General features: G+C 58.2%; 1 protein-coding gene and 1 long non-coding RNA gene across 5 annotated transcripts in view; one reads left to right on the forward strand and one right to left on the reverse strand.

The window, feature by feature from the left end:
• The window catches only part of LOC128626292 (uncharacterized), a 16,343-nt gene extending 12,110 nt beyond the window's left edge, over window positions 1-4,233 (reverse strand). Inside the window, exon 1 of the long non-coding RNA XR_008390218.1 lies at window positions 4,127-4,233. This is a non-coding gene — a long non-coding RNA (uncharacterized LOC128626292). The remainder of the gene's footprint in view (window positions 1-4,126) is intronic.
• Window positions 3,204-20,102, forward strand: SLC19A1 (solute carrier family 19 member 1). 4 transcript variants are annotated; one of them, XM_037158163.2, is made up of 6 exons: window positions 3,204-3,285; window positions 9,027-9,288; window positions 11,730-12,501; window positions 12,580-12,772; window positions 15,251-15,392; window positions 19,137-20,102. In XM_037158163.2, exons 2-6 carry the CDS (start codon window positions 9,076-9,078, stop codon window positions 19,428-19,430), a joined length of 1,614 nt encoding a protein of 537 aa, XP_037014058.2. In that variant the 5' UTR covers window positions 3,204-3,285; window positions 9,027-9,075; the 3' UTR covers window positions 19,431-20,102. The 4 variants fall into 4 exon arrangements, with proteins under 4 accessions (XP_037014058.2, XP_037014062.2, XP_037014057.2 ...); XM_037158167.2 differs by lacking the exon at window positions 3,204-3,285 and adding an exon at window positions 3,549-3,653 and having other exon boundaries at window positions 15,279-15,392; window positions 19,137-19,358; XM_037158162.2 differs by lacking the exon at window positions 3,204-3,285 and adding an exon at window positions 3,550-3,653.
• Window positions 20,103-22,508: the final 2,406 nt, after the last annotated feature.

Consider the following 22,508-nt stretch of genomic DNA (forward strand, 5'->3'; position numbering starts at 1 on the left):
GGTTAGAGGCCAGCACTCCTGGCAGCGTCTGAGGGGCCTGGGCAGCAGCTGGCTGCCAGGAGGGGGAGTCTACCTCTAACTGCCCTGGAGCCTGGGAGAACTGGGGGGTGGGTGACCTGCATGAGACTCCTGTGAGGCTGGGGAGCAAGGACAGCTGTGTTCAAATCGGGCACAGCTTGTGTCTTCCCAGAAGGGGTAAGCCCCGTCACTTTCCACATTTCTGGCTTTCAGAGGTGGACTGGACTGGGGACGAGCAGGATCTGGTTGGGGACAAGCCCCCAGGTAACCATGCCCCCCCCCACCCCCAGGACCCTTCTGTTTCACTGCTCAGGCTGCTCTGTGCACACAGATGGGGCCAAGCTGCACGCCTCCAGTCTTGCTGCCCCACGGTCAAGCCCCAGACCTTGGTGTCTACTAATACTCAAGGACAAGGTCCTCTTGAAGTCCTGGTGGGAGGAGGGCCGGAGAGCCCAGACTGGAGGGTTGGCCCCTCGCTGTCTTGACCTGGACTGTAAGTTGTCAGTCTCTACCTAGTGTTGGGGAAGGAAGGGGCATTGGGAGCATGGGGGACATTCTGGGAGGAGTGAGGAGGTAGTGAGCTGGGGGTATCTCTTCAGGGTGGGGGAAAGAAGGGCTGGGTGCTGCTCCACAGTACAACTCCAGGGCCCATCTGAGCTCCTTTGGGAGGAGATGGGGGTTTTTGTGGGCCTGTAGACAGACCCTGGGTACCCTCTGAGCAGATGTGACTGAACCCATGGGTGGGGAAGCCGGGGATCAACAATGCTGGGCCATCCTGACTGTGGCCCCCCCCCACCCAGAGACCAGCTCTTGCTCCCTCTGTGACCCTTGCAGCACCTACCCCCACCCTGAAGCCAGTCCTTACATATCTGGGGGATGAATTATTAAGCACAGAGAAACACTTAAAGCTACAATGACTAAAACGCAGGGTCCATTCTCGAAAGTGACACCCGAAAACATTGGTTTCTGTACCTCTCAGTATGATGATTACACTTTCCACCAGCTGCATCCCTGGAGCCTCTGAGGCCAATGCCCTGGCTCCTATGGCTGCTCCTGACAGCAGGCATCACACCAAAAATTCTGGAAGCTCTTCATCCCCCAGGAGCTGCCCAGGGCCAGCCACTCTTCCCTTGGAGCACTGCTTGCAGGTTACAGCTCCCGTGGGGCGCTGTCACCAAGGCCCTGCCACACCCTGCAGCCCTGGCCGGCTCTTCTAGGAGCAGGGGCGATCAAGGCCCCCCCACCCATGTCCCCCAAGGCACACAGCTCCTGTAGGAACCCTGGGCCTTGTGTGGCCTGGAGACTTCTAGAAGCCCTGGCTGGCATGGCACTAGTCAGCCAGGGGATTGGGGAAAGGCTTGGTCCAACCAGCATTTCATCTGCCTCCACATATGCCAGAGAGACACCATCAGGGGAGGGACTGGAGAGAGGAAGCCATGGGTCCTCAGGTCCTCCTTGCTGGGGGGTGGGGGGAGGTGTGGAAAGACTGCTCTCTGGGCATCTGTGCACGCTTGTGCTTGCTGTGGGTACCACCTCTCCTGTCCCCAAGACAGATGAGCCCATCATCCTGCTTCTATGGGCAGGGTTCTTCTCACTGAGCCCTCATGAGGGTCGGTGACTCATGCTATCCCTTGTGCCAGCTGTCTTGCTTTCCACTCCTCTGTTTCTAGTAGCAGCTCCATCCTGCTCTCGGAGGGGCTGCACTGCTGGTCTGCCCACCCTCCAGCCGGTCCCCATGTCCATAGGCAGGGTCCCTCAGGTGGGGCCCATACACAGGCATGGAGAGAGGAGGACAGATGCCCTTTGGCTTTATCCCTTCAGTTTACTGAGTAAGGCCTGTGGGTGGTGGGACTCCCACACACCATGGAGAAGGCCTGTGTAGAAGAGCCAGCATGGATGGAGGGGAACCCGCCAGGGAACGTGCTCCCTCTTCAGCTCTCCTCACCTCCCAGGAGCCACCCCAGGCCCCACTTAGAAGCCTTTAGAAGGCCTCACATCAATCCAAGGCTGAAGCGGCAGGTGGCCACCCATTCACATATTGGCAGGGGTGTCCAACCTTCTGGCAGCTCCGCGCCACACTGGAAGAATTGTCTTGGGCCACGTATTAAATACACTGTGACACATAATCACACACACACACACAAAACTTGTTTTAAGTAAATTTACAACTTTCTGTTGGGCTGCATATGGTCCATGGGCCACAGGTTGAACACCCCTGAACAGGGTCCATGGCCAAGTTCCTGTGGGGTGTGAACAGGCACCCACACACTTGGAGACCCAGCAGTCCTCACACAGCCCTCGTGGGTCTGCTGAGCAGACACTGCCACCATCATCCTCTGGCCGGAAGATGACCCAAACCCCAGTTCTTTGCTGTGGCCGGACCTTGGGCAGAAACGGCTCTCTGGCACTGAGGGCCTGGGGGCCAAACCTCTTTGTGCCTGTACTTTGGGTGGCATGAGGGCATAGTGGATGCTTCTGAGGTTGTGAGGCCAGGCTCCTGATTCTTCCCTTCCCAGCAGAGAAAAGGGGACAGTAGTTGGGGCATCTGAGGGCTCCCTACGATGCCTTAAACCTGAGTGTCAGTCACAGCCTGGGTAACCCCAGCCTCCCCAGTCATGTCCCAGCCTGTAGGCAGCCTGGAGAGTGCAGCTCATCGTCCAGTGTCCCGGAGGCCAGTGCCAATCACGCATTAGGGGCCTCAACGCACTGTGAACAGGCCCAGTGCAGAGGGGTGAGCCAGCATGGGGGTCAGGGCTGCTAGCTAGTCCTGGGTCACAATCGGGCACGCCACCCTCACCCCACCCCTCCCCTCTCTCAGCCCGGGCACTGGGCACATGTGGAGTGTGTGTGTATGTGTGTGTGTGTGGGGGGGGCTTGCTGTTTATGATCCCATGGTCAAGTATCTGTGCCTGGTTGTAGTCCTGGAGCAGCCACCAAGCCAAATGTGGGTCAGGGTGAACTGCACAGGCCCCGTTGGGGGAGGGAGAACTCCGCCAAACCCCAACAGTCCTGCCTGGCACAGTGACCAGTGTCTGGCTGGAGCTTGTGGGTAAGCCAGGATTGGAACGTTTTAAAATGAGCCTAAAAGAAAAAGCACACGACATTCTTGCTCAGGAAGGCAGGCGGGGCCGCGACAGGGGTCAGGGGGCCGGCACTCTTCCAAGGGGCGGTCACAGCTGGGGTGAGGGAGGGGAGGGCCTCCCTTCAGATTGGTAGGAGACGGCCTCCAGCCTCTAGAACATCCGTGAGCTGTGACCTGGGCACCGTGTGAGTAGGCGCGAAGGGGCTCCGGGAGGGCTGCGGGAGGGCTGCGGCCGGCCTCCGGGGCGAGCTGGGAGGTGGTGGTTTAGTGGAGGCTGCAGCCAGGCGAGGGGGCTTCTGAAGGGGGCTGTCTTAGGGCCTGTATAGTGGGCACTCGGGCGCTCTGGGAGGGAGTGGTCCAGTGGGGGCTGCAGCCGGGGTCCAAATGACATACGGGGGGTGGCCGTGTCCCCCATTTGGCGCCCAGGCACGCTCCACGAGGGAACCGCGTGACCCGGGGAAGTGACGTGGGCGGGTCAGGGAACTGCGATCCAAGATGCGAAATGCATGCGTGTGTGGTCCCAAGAGGTGACTCTCCGCTTGCACGAACGCTCGTGAGTGAGACCTCCGACTGCCGGGCCGGAGATGTAGGGACGCGGGCGGGGGACTGGTCAGGGGCACGGGTTCTGGGCCTCAGAAGTGAATGCAGAGAGAGCCAGTTCTGGATCTTAGGGGTGAACGCAGAGGGATGCAGGCCGCGGACGCCGCGATCCTGATAAGGCGCCGGCGGAGGGCTGTGGGTGCCTGGGGGGTCCCTGAAGTGAGTGCGGCGGTTGGGTGGGGTGCAGGCCGGAGTCTCACAAATGAATGCGGAGGCGCGGACCGGAGTCTGCGCGCAGGGCACCATGGGCGCAGGGTGACACAGACCCATTCCTGTCATCTGGAGACCGTGGGCAACCACCCGCGGCCCCACCTCCGCCACTGCCCGCATGTATGGACCCCAAGTTATACCGCGGGAAGCCGGCTGGCGCCGCGGCATTTCTACCACGTGGTCGCGGCGCGCACATTCGCGACCGGGAGGGCTCACCTCCGGTCGTCTTCCCAGCGGTCCGACTACTTGGTGGTGTGAACGCCGCCCCTACCCTCCTCTGGCCCCACGGACCCTTGGTGCCCACCCGAGAAAGCACGGCTGCTTTGGCCGGAAACGCCTAAGAGGGAGCCCCGCCCTCCGCAGGGCGCGTAAATTTCATGACCCGCCACCTTCCGGTTCCCGACTACAGATCGCTTCCCTAGCCTCTTGGCGCGCTAGGCACTGAGTGCGCTGGAAGTTGTTTCAGAACCTGGGCAGTGTGTCCGCAGCCCATTCCTGAGTGGATCCGCCCTGAGCTAGAGGAGGACTATTCCCGAGGGTCCTGGCTACTTCCCTGCCCGGTGCAAACTCTGTGGTCATATTACAGGGTGCGCATCCTGCTGGTCTCAGAATACAGAATAGAATCTGGGTGGGCTCAGCAATCCAGAAGGCATCCAGGGGTACCCAACCTGCCGGCACAAAAAAATGTGGCCCAACAAAAAAATCGTAGATGTACTTGAAACATTGTGAGCTATTTTGGGGACTACATGTCACACAAGGCATTTAATGTGTGGCCAAAGACAATTCTTCTTCTTCCAGTATGGCCCAGAGATGCCAAAAGGTTGGACACCCCTGATTAGAGGAAGCTGTTTCCGTGGCTGCCCAAAGTGCAGGAGGGATAAAGCCCTTGCAGCTGCGTGCTTTGTGCCCTGTCCAGAAGTGACCTGGTGCCTCCTGCCCCTAAGGGAGACTGGAGGGCCCTCTGCAGACCAAACTGAATCTGCAGAACCAGGACCCTCTGGCGCAGCAGGATTGCATCCCTCTGCAGGTCTGGGAGCCCAGAATCCACTCCCTGGGTTTCCAGATGGTGCTGTGTCTGTTGGACTGCATCCCTTCATCTTCGTCCACTTGTTGGCCCTGCTTATTGCCTCGGTGGATTTAATATAACCTCAAATATTAGTTATTTGTGCTGGGCAAAGATGACCAATACCTCCAGGGTGTTTTAAACTTGTGAGTTGGGTGTCTGTAGCATGGGTGGCCAGGGTGGCTAATTTTACAACTGTATCATGTGATGTGGGGCAGGGGTACAAAGGTTTTTTTTTTTTTTACCAGCAGGTGTTTTTAAAATCTAAGAAACCTCCCTGGTAACCTGGGAGAGTAGTAGCTGGTTTGAAATATGACACGGGAGAGGCAGTGTTTGCTTGGGTCTCTGTGGGGCTGGGAGGACAGAGCCAGGGGAAACTGCTAGTGCTCCACACGCCCCCCAGGGCAGGTGCAGGAGGGGTCTGAGGGGGAACTGTAGGAGCCTTCTGAAGCAGATGAACAGGTCTTTGGGGGAGGCCACCCCATGATTCTCCAGCTGGCCCTGAAGAGGCCTGAAGTTGCATGGGGCTGGGCTGGGGTCAGCACACGTGGGGTCCAGGCCTGGCCCCGGCCTGTTGCCCACTGATCCCGAGCTCGGTCGCCTCACTTGCCTTCTCTGCCTGTTTCTGTGCTGTGTCCTTCCCCCTCCTCTTCCTGGAGCCCAAGATGGGCCGGGCCAGCGTGGAAAAGAGAAGCCTGTGCCTTCCAGGCCAAGGACTTTGAGTCTTACCTGGGATGCTGGCTGCCTGCCACCATTGGTGATCACGCCCACATGAGCTGAGTAAATGGACAGAATGAGACTTCAGGCAGGCAGACCCCACCCCGGATGGCAGGGCCCAGCCTCGGTAGCTGAGGGCCCTGGCTTCTGAGTCAGCTCTTTCTTTTGAACCTGAAGTGGCCTTCCCTCCTGGACGTACTGAGTAATGGCCAAGCTGCCTGCTGTGCTCTGGTCTGGGAATCTGCTTTGTAAACATGTTCCGGCCCTGGGGTGCTCCACATTTTTTCCATCGCTAAGAATGGATTTCAGATAAGACCCTGGGTTTTTGGCCTCTGCTCCTTCTCATGACCCTGTCCTGCCCAGCTCTCTTTGAAGTTGCCTAGCCATCCAGCCCTCATCTTTTTCATAAGTTTTTGAAAGTGTGTGCACAACAGTGCAGAGCATAGTGTGGGAAATGCACAGGAGAGAGGCACATTCCATAGGGGACACACGCCTCAGTTCCAGGGCGGGCCTTTAGTTCAAAGAAATGTAATCACTAACTGTCCCACACATGGAGTCCCCGGGGCATCCCTTTAGTTCGTCTTGCCTCAGCCTGGAGGCATGGTGGCTTGCACTGCATGACAGTGCTGGCACCTGTTATGCACCTCAGGAGCAAGGTGAGGGACTGTGGTAGTTATGAGGCCCAGCAGGTTGAGCCCTGCCCTGGGCAGTGTCCCCAGATTTCAGGGGTGGAGCTGGGGAGCAGCCTGTGAGGTCAGATTGCTGGGTGGGTCAGCCCTGAGACAGAGCCTGTTGGATGAGGAGGCAGCCTCGGGTGCCACCAGGAGAGGCCCGCATGAACCCCATCTCTCCTGCCCTGGACCCCAGGTATCTGTAGACACTCTCCTACTCTGTGACCTCCATCCATGTTGGGGGATCCCTGGCCATCACCTGGGGTGGTGCCTTGCATGTTCATCCTTCCGGGGAGTGTGGCTGGTTCACTTGTGTTGTGGCCCTGGAGAACTGGGTGGTTGAGGATGGGTTTGCCCTGAAGCCTGGATACTGGATGTCCAGGGGGTGAGCTTGTGCAGACCAGCCAGGAGTCCTGGCACAGTGTCTCCTGGGCTTGCTCACTTTGGTTGCCGATGGGCATGCCTGTGGCACGTGGTAAGGTGCAGAGTCCTGAGCCAGGCGCAGACTTTCAGACAGCCCCGTACGGTGGGACCCAGAGCTTGTTTTATGGTGTGCTCTTCTGTGGTTTAAGAAGCACTGCCTGGTGGTTTCAGAAGCTGTAAGCATGCAGGATGTAGAAATGAAACCATGAGTGCTGGGGCACTGGTGTCTGAGACTGCTGCCATTGCCCCAGGATCCGGGTACCGCAGGTAGGAAGGTTCCCATTGCTTCTGGAGATGACAGGATGGACAAGTACAGGGCTCCTGGGGACCCTTGGGGGAAAGGAAAGGTGGGGACCCCACTCCTGGGGACCCTGGGCTTAAATTCTTGGCTGTTTGCCCTATGCCCGCTGCTGGGGTAGGTGAGTCGGTTGCTCTGGTTTCCAGGGAGCAGAGCACTAGGAGTGGGAAAGTGAACTGAGGGCTGTCCTGGGACTGGAATGGGATCCCTGGTAGTGTGTCTACCCCGAGGCGGACAGCTCTGCCTGTGGTACGCCTCCTGGTCTGGGGCTGTCCCCTCTGTTGAAGGGGCCAAGCCCCCTCATCTGTTTGTGTGCAAGCTCCAGGGGGGTTGGAAAAGCAGCCTGAATGGCCTGTATGGCCCATGTGCTCTTTCCAGAAGTCGCAGGTGCCAAATCTGGGCTGCCGGGGGAGAAGGCCAGGTTCCCCGTGCTCCCTTGCCTGGCTGATTGTTTCATTCGGCTCCTTGAAATGGTGGGGGGTCGTCCCAGGGCCCTGTAACTCTCAGGCCACTGTTACCCCCTTCACCACCTCCCTTTGAAATTTTCTGGAATTCCCGAAGCTGCCCCTTGCCCCCACCCTGCCTTACCTTGTGGCCCCACAAACAAACCCACCAGGCCTGGTTTCTTGAGACGTTTCATTATGGTCCCCTGCTCTCATTTTCCTGAGCCACAGAAATAAATATGGGGGCTAAGAAGGTGGAGGAATCACACGCATCCAACCATGGTCCCCTTTGCGGAGGCCCTAGGCCGGTGCAGAGTGATCAGAGGTCTGGCTCGAAGTCTCTCTCTGCCCTTGGTGGCCCCTGGGGGGTCTCTGAGCTCATCCGGTTGTCTTGAGCCTCATCCAGGGAGGAGTGTGCAAACGTTTCCTTCTTGGATGGTCTCTGTGCGGCAGGCTGGATCGAGTGCCCAGAACCTGGTGGCTTTTCCAGAGCACCAGCTCCCGCATCTTGGGAATTTTTAGTGTCCACTGCTTGGGAATCGGCAGGAATTTCTCCCCGAATCCAGACCCTCTGCAGTCACCCTCCGAGAGGCTGTGCATTAAGGTGCACAGAGCTGTCCTGACGTCTCTCAGCCCTGCCCCCATCTCCACCCAGTGTGTCCCCACCTGACACAGTTTTCAGGGCAGCTTGGTTTTTGAACCTCTCTTAAAAGTGAACTTTGTATCCATGCCTTCATGGAAAACCAATAACATGTAGCATATACAGAAGTGGTAATAAAAACAAACAGCAGATTACTTTGCATTCCGATAACTAGACATGATTATCTGCCCCTCTCTGTTAGAAAGGGCAATTAGTGGGCATAGAAATAGTACTGTCACCCCCACACCAAACACAGGCACCACCCAAAGTGCCCCCGGGTGAGGCCACCCACCCTCAGCTCATGATGCAGTCTGGAGCTCCGTCTGTCCCCCTTGCCCAGTCACACCACTCTCTGGCTCCTGCTTCTCCTTTTGTCTCCCCCTCCTACTCTGGGTTCTTCCTATAAACCCCAACTGCCCATCCCCCAGTTTTTGTGCACAGTGTCCCCCCAGAGGCCAATGGGACAGCAAGGGCAGGCTGTCCCCGAGACCTCTCATGGGAAGGGTGTGTGCCCAGCCCACCGGTTATGAGCAGTTGAAATGGGTGGTGTGCTTGGGGAACTGGATTTTAAATTGCATCTAGTTTTAGTTAACATCGAAGGAGCCCCACCGGGCTGGTGGTTGCCGTACAGGACCGGGAAGCCCTGGATACTCCTTGGAGGTGGTGATAGCAAAGTCCCGGTGAATATAGTGTCTGGATTGTCACAAGCCCCGGGGGGGCTGAGACCTGTGGGCTCTCCTCCCCAGCTCCATGTGGGTGTGGAGTCCTGACTGAGTGAGATATGGTTCCGCTGAGCTCCGGGGAGGAGGGGAGGCGTCCCTGGGCTGCGGGTCGGCCCTGACTCTCTGTCCTTCCCTCCAGGGGCAGCATTACCTCCAGTCTCTCCAGGGCCACGTGGGGCCTGGGCAGCATGGCAACCTCCAGCCAGTCCGTGGAGAAGCCGGTGCCCCTGGAGCCCCAGCCAGAGCCCGGGCCGGAGCCTGGGCTGGGCCACAAGCTTCAGTCCTGGCAGTGCCTGGTGTTCTTCCTCTGCTTCTACGGCTTCATGGCGCAGATGCGGCCTGGGGAGAGCTTCATCACCCCCTACCTCCTGGGCCCTGACATGAACTTCACGCGGACGCAGGCACGTGGGCTGGGTCGGGGTGGGATGGGCCTGGCCTGTAAATAAGGGGTAGAGTGAGCAGGGGCACCCCGTGGATGGGGAAGCAGCTGGGGCTGTTGAGGTTACTCGACCCCGGTGGTATCCCGGGTCCTGTCCCCAGTCCCTCTTGGGGCACTGAGGGGCCTGCCTCTCGCTTTTAACCAGACCAGTGGAAGAGCGACTCTGGCCACAGGAGGTCCAGGGCTGCTGCCAGTCTCGCCAGGGGGTGAGAGTGGCCCACCCGCTTCCAGCAGGGACTCTGCAGCCATTTGCCTAAAGAGATTACGGAAGGAATTTTTCTTTACTCAGCAAGGAGGACAAAGGATCTCCTTGAAACCTGACTCGGAAGCTTATACCAGAAGGCACCCTGGTGGTAGGGAATGAGGCGGGACCGGCTCCAGCCCTGGTGCTCCCCTCCCACGGTTGCTGTTCCCTTTGCCGTAAAATAAAAGGAAGAAACTCAGGCTGTTGGTGGGTGAGGTGCACAGCCAGGGCCCCCGTCCAAGCTCTGGCCATCACCCTGCTCGTCCACCTGAAGACCCCCCAGCTGGTCCCGGGCTGCTCACCTGCTCCCCCCAGCCTCTGCTGCCCTTCGGTGTGGCCACCAGCCTCCCCGCCCTCCTGGACTCTCCTGGGTCCCGGGGTGCCCTTCGCTTCTTCAGGAAGCCCCTGCCTCTCCCTGGCCTGGAGCTCGGCCTCCACCTCTTACAGACACTCAAATAGTTTAAGTCAAATATGGTGGCTGTGCAAACGTGGCCTCTCTCCTCCAAGTAACCATCTTGAAAAGATAGAAATGACCGCATACTGGCCCACACGAACTGGGAGCCCTGCTTGTCTGTCGCTGTGTCTGATCCCACGGCCAGTGCTCACTGCTGGAGCTGGTCACTTCCCAGGTGAGGCTGGGCAGAGAGGCTGGGTCTGGGGCCCGTGCCTCCCAAACCCTCTGGGGGCCCCTCTGAGTAACCAGTCCTTCACATCCCCCACTCATGGGTCACCTGGAGGGCTCTCTTTCCTCAGAACACTGATCTGATCTTGGGGGGGGTGGCATTGTCTGCTGTGGTGATTACAGGAACCATGTACGTGAAGCTCTGTTAACAGGAAAAGTCTCTATAGCAAAAATGTTGTGTCATTCATCTGCTCTCTCAGGTTGCATGTGAGCTGAATATATAGTACCTTCCAGAAATGAAGCCATTCCACCGAGCTGGGGTGTCATCAGAGAGGCAGTAGGCTTATATCTGGGGGGCACGTGTGAGCCGGGGCTGCCGGGCCCATGTAGGTCAAAGATGGTCCTACCTAAGTCACACCCAAGGGGATTCAACCACAGAGTGACCCGGTGCCTCTGTGCTCAGTTTGTCATCCCCAAGGGACTCTGCTTTATTGTCCCCGACACCCGCGCCCTCTGCCTGTGGCCGCAGCTTTCGGTTTCCCTCTTGCCTCGTTGACCCTCTGCCCATCTGATAGCTGCTGGCCGTGTCCCTTCAGTATCTGCCTCGGCGTGTGTCTTGGCCGCCTTCCTTTCCTCTGGGAACACATCTGGGAACTTGGCTCAGGCCGGTAGGAGGCTGCTCTCTTGCTGGTGCTGGGTCTCTTGACAGACACCATCTGCCCCAGGGACTTTTTGGACTTCCAGGCACATGGCCCCTTGGTGGACAGTATCATCTGCAGGGGTGGGGGGTGGGGAGGAGATGAGAAACACCAGCAGGTCCTCTTCTCTGACCCCACCCCACCCCTGGGGCTATGACCAAGTCATCTGTCTGCCATAGGTCTCATCAAGGAGGGACTGTTTGATGTTCCCAGAATTTTCCATAAACTTGGCCTGGATAGCTGTAACTGGGCCGTGGCTGTCAGAGACCAAACACAGGCTATTCAGCTCCCCTTGGGGACTGACTTGCACCAGGAATGTCGTGGGGGACCTTCACTGCTCGGTGTTTCAGGGACCACAGTCTTCAGGGTCAGCCTTGGCCTCCCATGGGCATGTGGGTTCAGGAGGCTGCCAGGCACAGAGCTTCAGTGAGGGCCTCCTGACAGCGTCCCCCTGAGCCCCTGGAGGCTTGTCAGCATGCAAGTCCATTCTGGGGTCCTGAGCCCAGGCTTGGATGTGCTGCTCCTGCTGGCTCAGCAGCACATCTGGGTGGGCAGATCCAGGGCTGTAGAAACTGGGTAGAGGAGCTGGAGGGAGTGAGTCCAACCAGCCTCCAGGAGAGCCCTACATGCTGACCAGGGCCCTACTCTGGCCCTTGGTTTCCATCTGTACAGTGTGTCCTCCTCAGAGCACGCTAGCCTCGGGGCTGAGGGCTACCTGTGCTGGTGTTAGCAGACAGTCGTGCTCACATTGTGGTTCGGGGTGGGGAGGCACTACCAAAGGGCCCGACTGGTGGCTGTAGTGCCGAGCTGCGTGGGGTCACGAGCCTGCCATCCTGCAGGTCACCAACGAGATCACGCCGGTGCTGTCCTACTCCTACCTGGCAGTGCTGGTGCCCGTCTTCCTACTGACGGACTACCTGCGCTACAAGCCAGTGCTGCTCCTGCAGAGCCTGAGCTACATTTCTGTGTGGCTGCTGCTGCTGTATGGCCACTCTGTGCTGCACATGCAGTTCATGGAGTTCTTCTTCAGCCTCACCATGGCTGCCCGCATCGCCTACTCCTCCTACATCTTCTCACTCGTGCACCCTGCCCGTTATCAGCGTATGGCCGGCTACTCCAGGGCTGCAGTGCTGCTGGGCGTCTTCGCCAGCTCCGTGCTGGGCCAGCTGCTCATCACCGTGGGCAGAGTCTCCTTCATCACGCTCAACCGCCTCTCACTGGCCTTCCTTACCTTCACCCTGGTCCTCACGATCTTCCTGAAGCGCCCCAAACGCAGCCTGTTTTTCAACCGCAGTGAAGCCACACACGGTGGGGCCTCACCCTCGGAGCTGGACCAGATGCACCCGGGCCTTGATGGGCCCGAGGGCAGAAAGCTGGGCAGAACGCTGCTAGCGGCCTGGTGGGACTGGACCCTCGTGCGCATGCTCCGGGAGCTGGGGAACAGCCTGCGGCTGCCACAGCTGCGCCTCTGGTCCCTCTGGTGGGTCTTTAACTCAGCTGGCTACTACCTAATTGTCTACTATGTGCACATCCTGTGGAATGTTGTTGAGCCCACTACAGACAACACCAAGGTCTACAACGGTGGGGTGGATGCCGCCTCTACTCTGCTAGGTATGTGCAGCTGTCCCTACCTGCCCCACCTGCCCCACCCACCCCAGGAGGATGACAATGGCTGTCCTGTCTCCCCAGGTGCCATCACCTCCTTTGCAGCAGGCTTTGTGAAGATCCGCTGGGCCCTGTGGGCAAAGCTGGTCATCGGAGTTGTGACAGGGTTGCAGGCTGGGCTGGTCTTCCTCATGCACCGCACGAACAGCATCAGCCTGTGCTACGTGGCCTTCGTGCTCTTCCGAGGCTCCTACCAGTTCCTGGTGCCTATCGCCACGTGAGTTGGGCTGTGTGGGGTGGACAAGTGGCCATTGGCTCAGGTAGCCACTAAAGGCCCTGGGGGCCAGGTGGACAGATGGCCGCTGGAGGGCCATGCACCACCCGCCTTCAGGGTGGGGACTGAGGGGCTGTCTGTGTGTATTGACAGGCCTCCCTTCCAGAATGTTCTGTGAGGAGTAGAAGGGGTATGTGCCCAACAGTGTGAAGCAAGTTTGATGGTGGGAGGAGTGGTGAACCCTGGACAGCTTTAGCCAGGGGCCCAATTGTCCCCTTGTCCCCAGCATGTCAGTTCCAGCTGCCTGCTATGACCCTAAGCTCAGCAAGGAGCCTTCCTATGTGACATATTCTCTGCTCCTCCCACTGAGGCCACTTGAGGACAGGGACTGGTCCTTGTGAAGATTTTCCTCCCAGCCTCCCTGCCCTGTTTCCCTGGCCCTGAGTGCTGCTGCGGTCCCATCTTCCGTAGCCCTGTGGCCTTTCACATGCCCCTTTCCCCACTGTGGGGAATGGCAGCTCCTGGCCAAGGAGTGACCGAGGGTGCCAGCTCACCTTCTGCCCAGGGTTCCCCTGATGCTCCCGTTTCTTACACCCCTACAGACTTCCCTGCACCTGCCCAGGGACATCCTGGGAGCTGTTGCCCATCTTGCCTGTGCTTTCCAGAACTTTTCCCCACCGAGTTCTGCTTGTATCTAAGACCCTCGGTGCTCCTTTGAACTGACCTTTCGCAAAGCTGCACGTGTGCCCACACCCCACAGGCACACAGGAGACTACCTCCCTGCACCTCCTGCACCTCGCAGGTGTGTCACCACAGTCCTGCCCAATTCCCGGTATGGGGCACCTCCAGTCCTCTCCTCCTTCCAGTCACGCCCATGTTAGAACACCTGGCCTTACCTTTTCTTGAGCTAAGACAGTGGCCTCCATCCCCTGAGCCCACACTTTCAGCTGCACCTGCCCTGGGCTCCGAGAGCCTGGACCAAACCCAGTGTCTTTCCTGCCCTGCTCCTCGGGGCCAATGTCGGCAGGCACCCTGACCACACTCCTGTGAGAAGACAACCTTCTCGTTCAGCTGTCCAAAATGCAGGTATATTTGGTCTTCTTGGTGATAAGTGATGTCGCATGGCTAGTCCCCAGCTGATGGGGATGCTGTCTCCAGTACTTTGCTATGACAGCCAACAATGAGCTCAATATCCTCTCAACCTGCATTTTTCTTTCCAATTCTGATAATGGCCTCAGGTGTTCTCAGGAAGAGACTGGCTAGGTCAAAGGGCATGAGAGCCAACGAAGGGGTGTCGGGTGATACTGCAGATGCTGTGGAGCTAGCACGCTGCCCCCTCCCTGGTGTTAGCACCACTTCATAGCTGTGGACTTTCTGCTGGGATTCATCTTTTCCTTATTTACCCATAGTACACTTATATCTTCCAAGTGATGGGAGCCTCTAACCACATGTGTTATGCTTTGCCTTTAACCCTACTTACGGAGTTTACAGCGCACCACGTGAAACACTTGTGCAGATGGCATGGCATTAGCTGTGCTGGCGGGGCCTGACCCAGCTCCAGTTTGCCAGGAGCCAGTGTGTCCTCCAGACGTTTGACTGACATGGTCTTGTCTCCGTCTGTATGTAGTCCTTCCTCGTCATGTTGTTGCTTGTTCTGGCATTTCACACATTTCTTGCTCCTGGACCCCAGTACAGCAGAAGGCCCTTGGCTTCGGGCATTCTCTTTAAGGACTTCTTGGGTGTTTTTGTTTGTTATATCTTCCAGACTTTAGAATAGTTCTAATTTAGTCATTATTATATATATATTTTTTTCATCCTCACCTGAGGACTTTTTTTTTTTAGAGAAAGAGGAAGGGAGAGAAAGAGGAACTGTACGTGCCCAGCTGGGGAGTGAACTCTGACCCTTTCGGTTTTGGGGTCACACTCCAACCAACTGAGCCACCCTGGCCGGGGCTAGTCCTTATTTTTAAAGGCACTTCGGGGATTCTGATGGGAAGTGCGTTCAAATGTTAACTTCTTTGCAGAGGGCCAGGAGCTCTGAGCACAGTACTTCCTTCTGACCCCCTTATTTGTCTACCTGTTCTTCCCGATTTATTGAATCATGTAATGACTTTAAAATCATTAAAGACTTTCATTCCAGACTTTTCCTCATGACGCTCTGCCCATTCTCCCAAGGACGATTTTCTGAGCGTGCTGCAGTGACTATGATTCGCTCTGTCAGGGTTACTAGGAGACCGTGCCTTCCCATGTTGCATTTGTCATTGTGTCGCATTCATTCTGAGTCACTGAGGGAGGAGGCAGTGGGCAGCCTGGGTTCTGGGCTGGTGCTGCTGGTCTCCAGTGGCCTTAGTGGGCAAGGCCAATCAGCAGACCACATGGCTGTTTCTGGCAGCCCCTGGCAGCCCAGGGTTTCCTCTTTGTATTGCGGGCACTTCTTGTCCCTGCCCGCTGAGGCTGATCTGTGCCTGCTTTCCCGTTAAGTTTTCAGATCGCGTCTTCTCTTTCTAAGGAGCTCTGTGCCTTGGTCTTTGGAGTCAACACGTTTTTTGCCACCATTCTCAAGACCATCATCACCTTCATCGTTTCTGACAAGCGGGGCCTGGGATTCTCGGTCCGCTTACAGGTGAGCCCCCATTTGGGCTTGCTTCCTTGGGGAGTGGGGACTTTGGAGGGATGTCTGGACCAGGGCCTCCTGGTGGCCACCCAACCAGCAGCACTGTCCCCTCCATGGGACCCAGCCCACAGACCCAAAAAGCACAGGGAGCATGCACAGCGTGGGCTGGGCATTTCTAGCTGGACACTCTGGGCTTGCTGAGTCGCGGCAGGACCATGAAGCGAGGGGCCCAGATCAAGGAGGGAGGGGTCAGAGGACCAGTGCCAGGGGACCATGACCTGGCAACTGCTGTGCTGACATGCACTGTTCCCGTTTGGGGCCCAGGTCAGGGCTGTAATGCCGCCCATGTCTGGGTGGGGCGCAGCCAACTCCAGTTGGAACTGTGGGGCCTCTGATTTGGGCCTGGGCGCAGGTCATCTATGGAGGTCTTCCAGGCCCTGGGCACCACCTACAATGGCTGATGGCCCGGCAAGGATGGAGGCGCACTGTGGGCCATTTCCCTGTGTTGCCAGGGGTTACCACCCTCATTTCAGGTCTCTGCCTATGACGTCAAGGCCTGTTAGACCCAGGCCCTCACTCACGTGACAGCTCTTTGTCTTCTTTACAGAGGACGGATGGAAGTAGAGCAGGCGGGGTGGCCACTGGAGCCTGCCGGCCCCTCTTCATCTGACCCTAGGCCAGTTCTTGGTGCTTCTGGGAAGAGCTTGGGAATGTCTGTCCTCTGTGAGGTGGGGGACACTCGCACATGTGACTCTCACATCTGCTGTGAGGGGGAGAACACTCACGTGTTACTCCTGTGTCCTCAGCCAAGGCAGGGCCTCTCTGAGCGAGCTGGGTCAGCCGGAGGATGGGCTGGCGGGAGGGCTGAAACTGGGGTCTTCAGTAACCGGCCCGCGGGGACGCAGCCTCCTCCTGTGTGGAGCCAGGGCCTCACTGGGTGGGGGGTCTGTTGGGCCTGGTGGGCTCCGTGAGACGTCCTGACACTGTGTGAGCGTGCTGGGTCATTATCACCTCACGGCTGCACAGCTGGCCAGGGAGGCGATGCAGGTGGGACAGACCCTCCTATGGAAACGGGCCTTCTGGGTGGGGTTTGGAAGTGCCCTTTAGGTGAAGACCATCAGAGTTTCTCACGCTTCATGTCCACACAGGCAGTTGGGTCTCGACCCTGCTTCTGGGGGGCCTCCAGGCACACTGCCCACCTCCCAGTCCCCCCAGGCTGAACACGGCACTGCCCACCCTGAGCAGGGTTGGCAAAGTCCCCCGTGGCCCAGCAGGACTCTGGTCCACAGGTGCCTGTGCCCAGGGATGGGTGGGTTGAGAGCCTCCTTCGCTGATGCTGTCCCTCACCACCCAGGGGAAGCCTCCCCTGTTGAGGCTGTCTCTGCAGGGGCAGCACCCTCGGTCCTGGGCCCTTTCATGGAGCCTTGCCTGGTGGCAGCTGACCAGCTGGCCTGCAGGGAGCCCCAGCACCTGGAGGAGCCCCTCCCTGTCCCTGGAGCCCTCAGCTGTCCCTGCTTTGTAGTGTGGCCTTGGAGCGTCCTGAGACTGGGTAGGAAGGGCCCGAAGAGTCTTCCCAAGGATGGGGCTGTCCCCAATGGTCCTTGTGCCAGCCCCTCCCACTTGGCTTCTCTCCATTGGGTCAGATCAAGAGTAATACATTGATTGAACTATTTCTGAGTTAAAAAGTAACTCTAGAAGTGGGGCATTTTGTTCGTAATTGGAAATGCTGATGGGGTTCCTGAGGACAGTCCTTCCAGCCAACCCTTCTCTCCTGTGTGTTCACGGCTCTATCCATCCTGAGCCGTGACAACGGGCAGATGTTCAGGCCCAGAGAAGACACAGCGACTGGGGCCAGTGGGGCCAGTGGCCTGGAGCTGGCCTGGGTGTGTGTGCTCGTTTATCGAAAGTAAACTCTCAACTTTTGGGAAACTTTCATCCACACAGTGTGCGAGGTAATGCCGAGACCCATGCACGGACTTCGCTTCCAGTTGCCCCACTGGTCACGTCCTGTGGTTCTCAAGAAGGTTCCCTCCAGCTGCCCTTTCACGGCCCCGCCCCCTGACTCCCACCCCTCCTCCCCTACCCCTGACGACCACAATCTACGCCCACTACACGATTTTGCTCGCTGTTTTCTCCTTCCTGTTGCACAAGGGGCTGTCTTCTCCATTCCTGTCCAGTTAAGAGACCCTCCTTTAGCCACTGTTCTAGGGCAGGTCTGCTTGTGACAAAATCCTCGCTTAGGTTTGTTTTCTTTTTAATCTGAGAATGTCTGGATTTCCTTTTTATCCCTAAAGACAGATATTCCTGAAGATCGAGGCTTCTGGGCTGACAGTTTTTTTTCAGCATGTGGAAAATGTGCCGCTTCCTGTGGCCTTCCTGGTTTGTGATGAAAAATCCTGTCACTCTCATTGTTTTCCCCTAAGGTGTCAGTTTTTGTTAAGTGGCTACATTCAAGGGTTTTTGTGTTTTTGTTTTCTTTTTGTCTTGAGCTTTCAGAAGTTTGAATATGGGGTGTGGTGTTCTTGCTACTGCTGGGTGGGGGGTGAAATTCCTGAGTCCACAGGAGCAGGGTCAAGGGTCATTACCACCTGGTAGGAGTAAAGGTCCACACTTTCCCTTCGGTTTCCGTGGGGTGAATTTTGCGGCTCCCCACTGGGCCTTGAGCAATGCCACCCTGTGGGGCAGGCCTGGGTAATGAGGGTGGGTCTAGCTGAGCGGGGCTGTTTCATCTGTCACTTCCTGTCTTACTGGGCTGTCCCTGTCCCGGTCCTCTGGCAGAGAGAGCAGCTTTCTGGGGACTCTTTTTCTACATGTGTTGCCATTTCTAGATTGCAGGCTTCTTTGATTTCAAAACACCTGCAGCAAAAAGTAAACAAAGCCCAGGACCCATTGTACATCACTGTGCTGTGCCTCAGGCCCTGGGTCCCTACTGGGCTGTCCCTGCTCTTCCGAGTCACTGCCTTATGTGTCCCAGGGATGCAGCCATTCAGTCATACTGGGGAAGTATATGGGAAACACGCGGCGCCATCCTCCCGGGAGCAGAGTCCTCCACAGTGTCCCTCCTGCTTTACTTCTGCAATGAGCAGGTTTCCTGGAAGGGCTGGGGTGCTGGTGCCATAAGGGGCTCCAGGAGGGGCTCGGGCCTGGTCTGGCCCCAGACGCCTGGAGACTGCCCGTCTCCGTGGTGGAGGTCATAATCAAGAGGGGCATCTTCGTGGGCTGCATGTGCCTCCCTTTGTGTCACTGCTGTGCAGCTCTTCCTGTCACCAGGGCGGCCACTGGCTCACCTGGGGCTGCCCAGGTCTCAGGCTGCCTGTCCTTGGCAGGGCCCCACTGCTGGCAGGGCTGTCTGCAAGCCCTCCGCAGTGCGGGGACTCTCCCCATGGGGCCAAGTGCACATGCGTGGTCCCGTAAAATGAGCAGAGCACCTGGGAGTAGATCACAGAGGCAGCAAAAGTGCCGAGGTTCTGCAAGCAAGTGGTGGGAGCCTCCCCCACCCCCCACGGTGCTGTGTGTGGCGTGGTCGGGAGGACTTTCACACTGCGAGGCCTGCTCAGTCTCACAGTGTGAATTGGCCTCTGCCCCCTGGGTGCCCATCCCACCCTAGCAGGGTTCCCGTGGCCCCTGAGCAGGAGGAGGGAGAGGGAGGACCCCTGACTGCCCCTCCCTGTCCCCCCTCTTTCTCTTCCCCTCAGCAAAGCCCCGTCCCCTCCCAGGCTGCTCCTTACCTCCCTGCATGGCTCTCTGTTCCAGTTCCTCGTCTACTTTGTGTACTTCGTGCTGCTGTCCGTTGCCTACTTCTTGGCGGCTGCACTGGGGATCCTGTGGCACTTCCAGCAGGACCGCCACCAGCCCGTGCCCCTGGCCCAGGAGCTAAATAGCCCCTTGAAGGAGAAGGACCTCCAGGCATTGAACATGCAGGATGGGGCCCTCAGCAACCTGCAGCCCGAAGCCACTACCCTGGCCCAGGAGGACAGCACATGGGCCAAAGGGCCAGTCTCGAGGGAACTGCCTGACTCAAGGGACCTGCCTGAGGCCAAGGCCTGAGCTGGCCTGTTCTGTCTGCCCAGCCCAGTGCGTGGCTGGATTCCTGACACCAGAGGCCACCTGCTCTGCATCTTCCAACATTCTCACTGAGCCTGGAGCCTTGACATCTCAGAACTGTCACATCCCTGGCAGGCTGGCCATCCTCTTGAAACCAGGAAGAGTTTCTGGTGTTGTTTGGATTCCGTTGTTCAGACTATGCAACCAATGACCGATGGGGCTCCTGGGTGCTCTGCCCATGACACACACCTTGAGGGCTACCTGCCTCAGCCAGAGGTGCCTTCGCTTGTCCTGCAGTGTCCCTGAGTCCTGTGCTCCTCGGGCTTCACAGTCTGCCCGTGCTCCATAGCCTGCTGAGGACACAACTGCCTGATCACTGAAGACTGGGTTGTGCCCCTGCCTACACAGGGCTGCTGGGACGGTCCCATGTGCCCGCCAGGCCTCCCCACCTTCACCCCCCTGGGAGGCAGGGTCCCATGAAGTGCTCCCAGATGCCAGTCCAGGGGACATAAGCCCCTGTAGGATGTCGTGGGCCCTGTAGGGTGAGGATGGTAGCCCAGATTCTCAGGGCTCGTGGCTAGGCGGTCACATTTCTAGACGTTCAGGTGATTGAATGGTAAACAATGCTGTGTTTTGTTTTTTTTTTAACTGGCATAAACAAGAAACCTCACTGGGCTTCTGTTTCTGTGGGCAAAGCTGGGTGCGGGGCAGGCAGGCGTTTCCCTGTTAGAGGGAAGCGGGGGTGCTGGTGTCTTTGGGAGCCAGCTCTTCCTTTGCCCCAGGCCCTTGTCATCTTCTCCCTTCCTGAGGTGGACGAACACTGGCCTGCTTCATGGGTGACAGAGGACCACTGGGGCTGCTCACACACCAGCCTGAAGGACACGCCACCTGGGGCTCTGGGAACCAGTGGTGCTGCTGGAGATGAGACCTGAAATACATTAAACAAACCACATGGCCTGAGCGTGAGGGGTTCCCAATTCCAAGCTGGCCTGGGGGGGGGGCGTTGTACTGGCATCCACTGGGAGACTGAGAAGGGCCCAGCCCCTGCCACCAGGCAGGAAGAGACCTAACCAGGGCCCACCGTGTCCTTGATGCTGCCCTTCCCATGTCCCTCTATTCTCATGCAAGGCAGGGCAGCTCAGCACGGAGAGTCCGGAACACACTGCTGGCTGAGTGGGGCACTTTGGGTGCCCTGAGCACTGAGGAGGAGGGTGCACAGGGGGTGGCCCAAGTTACAGCTGATGGTGTGGGTCAGGCTGGTAGATTGGTACCCAGGCATGTCCACACAGGCTGCCCCCACCCCAACCCTGCTGGGAAGGGACAGCACTGTTTTGCTTTTATGTTTGGAGATGGAGTGGGACTTCATGGGTTGGTTGGGGAGTATGGGGTCTTACCTCTGGTCACTGACCCCTGGGATGCACTTCCCCTGCTGCCCACACATCCTCAGCAGCTAGACCAACTGCTCCCTCTGCAGCCTCTCCATGTGCACTGCATGGCTCAGATCCCGCCTCCAAGCTCCCAGAACCTCCTTTGCTGATCCTAAACCCCTTGGCCACCAGAGCAGGGTGGCATTTGCTCCTGGGGCACAAGTGAGGTCCTGCTCTGTGCAGTGTGCACAGCCCCTCGGAGCCAGACACCTCCTGGAACCTGGCCAGCTGCAGCAGCTGTGGAGAGAGTACAGTGCCAGGGGTGGGGACCCAGGGCAGAGCTCCCCCCACCCCCACACAGGCCTGGGAAGGCTGCTGCCCCAGGGAGACCTGAGAGGAGAATGGTCACGTACACCCAGCACCTCTGTACACTCGGGGACTTCCATGCACACCCATGTGCAGCTGTGTGTACCTGCACACTGCACTTCCGGGCTCCCTCAGGGTCTGCCTGCTGGGTGTATGGGGACAGAGGACCCTGAGAACTGGTCTCAGGACAGTGAAGGCTGCCTGCAAAGTGTCTGTGCACATGGTCATTCTTATTTGGAGCCTGTTCAGAACCACGTCAGTCATCAGGACCAGCTCATTTCATGGTCGCAGTACATGGACAGCAGACCTTGAGGGGGTTGGGCTCTGGCCTGCCACACCTCCCAGAATGGCCACCAGAGGGACACCCACCAGCTCCCCAAGAGACCCAAAGCCCTCCCACAGGGACTGACATGAACTTGGAGACGCATTGTTGCAGACAGTGGGGAGCAGGGCAAAGCATGTGGCCTCACCCCACAGCTGGTTTGTGGACACGGTCCAGTCCTGTCCTGCCCCAACCGCAATCCCCTCCAGGCTCCATTCAGGGCTCAGCAGCCAGCAGTCTGGCCAGGGACGGGAAGTGGTGTCCTAGTGCACACTCCCAGGCAGAGCAGGGCCTGTTGGGCGTCGGGAATTCTCACTCCAGAAAGGGGATGCTGGGTGTGGGACTGGGCTGGGCCAGGGGGTGCTGTCATAGCCTGGTTTGTGGAACCCTCAAAACACCCAGCACAGCCATGGCTGGGTCAAGCCCTGTACTCTGTGACCTCACAGGTCACTTGGGAAGCCATCATGGGACAGAGACCCCAAGGTGCAAGGCTGGCTCCAGTGAAAAAGGGATGCACAGACCACTGCACATACAACAGGAGCCAGGACCCAGGGTCAGCAAGGGGACAGAGTTTGGGAACTGCTCCAGTGGAAGTGGGGTATTGCTGCGAGAGGCCAAGGGGAGATGGTCACCCCTGGCACCCGAGGCCTGAGTGGTCCTGTTGGCCAGCTGGGAGTGCCCTCCTCTGTAGCTGGCATAGCCACTGCACCAGGTAGAGAAGGGATGGGGAGGCCATGGCTGGTCCGCAGGCAGATCTGGGTTTTGCACACCAGAAAGGGTTCTAGGCAGGAACTGGGTGAGCACCTGCATGGGGCAACTGAAAAACCCACAGGGAGCCCGGGTCACATGTACCTCCCCAGGGCAGTGAGTGCTGGAGGTGGCAAGAAAACAGGGCCCAGTGGGGCCCCTGGTCTGACCTGACGACAGCGCCCTGCATGACCGGGCCACGCCAGCTGGGGCACGGGAGGGGCATGGCAGGACAAAGAGTTGGCACCAGCCTTTCTGTTTTAAACTTTTTAAAAAATA

This window comes from Artibeus jamaicensis, unplaced genomic scaffold, assembly GCF_021234435.1.
Source record: "Artibeus jamaicensis isolate MK-2021 breed Jamaican fruit bat unplaced genomic scaffold, CSHL_Jam_final scaffold_474, whole genome shotgun sequence".
Lineage (NCBI taxonomy): Eukaryota > Metazoa > Chordata > Mammalia > Chiroptera > Phyllostomidae > Artibeus > Artibeus jamaicensis.

What these genes read in the sequence shown, in the direction of transcription:
- SLC19A1 (XM_037158162.2), top strand. Translation starts at nt 3,607, where the DNA reads ATGCGTGTGTGGTCCCAAGAGGTGACTCTCCGCTTGCACGAACGCTC. An exon ending in CTCCGCTTGCACGAACGCTC is followed by an intron (nt 3,654 to 9,026) that starts GTGAGTGAGACC and finishes CCTTCCCTCCAG; the next exon opens with GGGCAGCATTACCTCCAGTC. An exon ending in TGAACTTCACGCGGACGCAG is followed by an intron (nt 9,289 to 11,729) that starts GCACGTGGGCTG and finishes GCCATCCTGCAG; the next exon opens with GTCACCAACGAGATCACGCC.